The sequence below is a fragment of the Octopus bimaculoides genome, chromosome 18, assembly GCF_001194135.2.
Source record: "Octopus bimaculoides isolate UCB-OBI-ISO-001 chromosome 18, ASM119413v2, whole genome shotgun sequence".
NCBI lineage: Eukaryota > Metazoa > Mollusca > Cephalopoda > Octopoda > Octopodidae > Octopus > Octopus bimaculoides.
Genome location: NC_068998.1, coordinates 18543983 through 18545366, shown reverse-complemented (window position 1 = coordinate 18545366; position 1384 = coordinate 18543983). Strand labels below are relative to the sequence as shown.

The window sequence follows — 1384 nt, the reverse complement described above, 5'->3', positions numbered from 1 at the left end:
ATATATATACAGAAAGATAAATAGACAGACAGACAGACAGATAGAAAGGACTTCTTTCAGTTATTGTCTGCCAAATCCACTCACATGGTTTTGTGAAGAACATCAACTAAACAATTAGACTTACCAAGTCTTTCCACAGCATAAGCAATAGTAGACCCGCTCCCAATGCCGATCACTTGGTTATCCTGAAATAAGAAAATAGAAATCAGGAGTCAGATTTACGTATACTTTTTATCCTTTAGGTTTAACTTATTTCAGTCATTGGACTGTGGCCATGCTTGAGCACCACCCTGAAGTGTTTTAGTCAAACAGATCAATCTCAATACTTATATTTTTTTAAGCCTGGTACTTATTACGTTGATGTCATTTGGCAAACTGCAACATTATGGGGGGGGGGATGTAAACAAACCAACACTAGTTGTAAAGCAGTGATAGTGGGTGGAAGACAAACAGCATAAAGACATACACACACGACAGGCTTTCACATAGTCTCTGTCTACCAAGTTCACTCACAATGGATTGGTTAACTCTGGGCTACAGTAAAGGACAATCTGCCCAAGGTGTCACTGAGTGGGACAGAACCTGAAACCACAAAGTGAGCTTCGTGTCAAATTAACAAAACAAGGTGAGAAAGAAACAAGACAGTATTGGACGAAAATTCAGTATTTAGTTGCGCCCCTTTTGTGTTCTGAGTTTCAAATCTTACTGCAAACCAATTCACCTTTGTGCTTGGGATAAAGGGAAAAGGTGAGATGCAGTGAATGGTTAATTCAGTGGAATGCACTTTTTAACCTAAAAAGTCACTGTGGCCTTGTAAGAAATAAGCATTAAACTGACAGCTGTTACATAGTTCATTGATCTTAGTAGGATCTGAAGGGTAGGGGTGAGGCAGAAATAGTAGAGTGAACAAAAATACCTTTAGGTATTTATTCATAGCTCTTCATGTTCTGGTTTCTACTCTCAGTAGGGTTTAACTTAGTCTGTTATCCTTTTAGGCAGATGTTAATCAATTGTGCTCCCCACAAAATTCTGAGGCTCTGTAACTATGCTACAAAACATCATCACCATTTAATGGACCCTTTTTTTATGCCTACACAAGTCAGACAGAAATTTGTTGAGGCAGATTTTTCTATGGCAGGGTGCTCTTCCTGTCACCAACTCTCACCGGTTTCCAAGCAAGGTAATATTTCCTCATGGCCAGATATGTTTTTCATGGAAGACTGGAAATGAGTAACCTCACTTGTATGATGATGCCCATTTACAACATTTGCAGCCATCATGTCTAGACATGGACACACACAAGCATATGTGTGTGTGTGTGTGTGTGTATATATGTGTGTGTATATGTATGTATATATATGTGTGTGTGTGTATATATATATAT

At 38.5% G+C, this 1384-nt stretch overlaps 1 protein-coding gene across 1 annotated transcript in view; it reads right to left on the bottom strand.

The window, feature by feature from the left end:
- Positions 1 to 1384, bottom strand: part of LOC106878906 (ribose-5-phosphate isomerase) — a 66065-nt gene that overhangs the window by 40859 nt on the left and 23822 nt on the right. The window contains exon 2 of the mRNA XM_014928254.2: positions 125 to 185. Coding sequence (XP_014783740.1) covers positions 125 to 185 — 61 coding nt within the window. The remainder of the gene's footprint in view (positions 1 to 124; positions 186 to 1384) is intronic.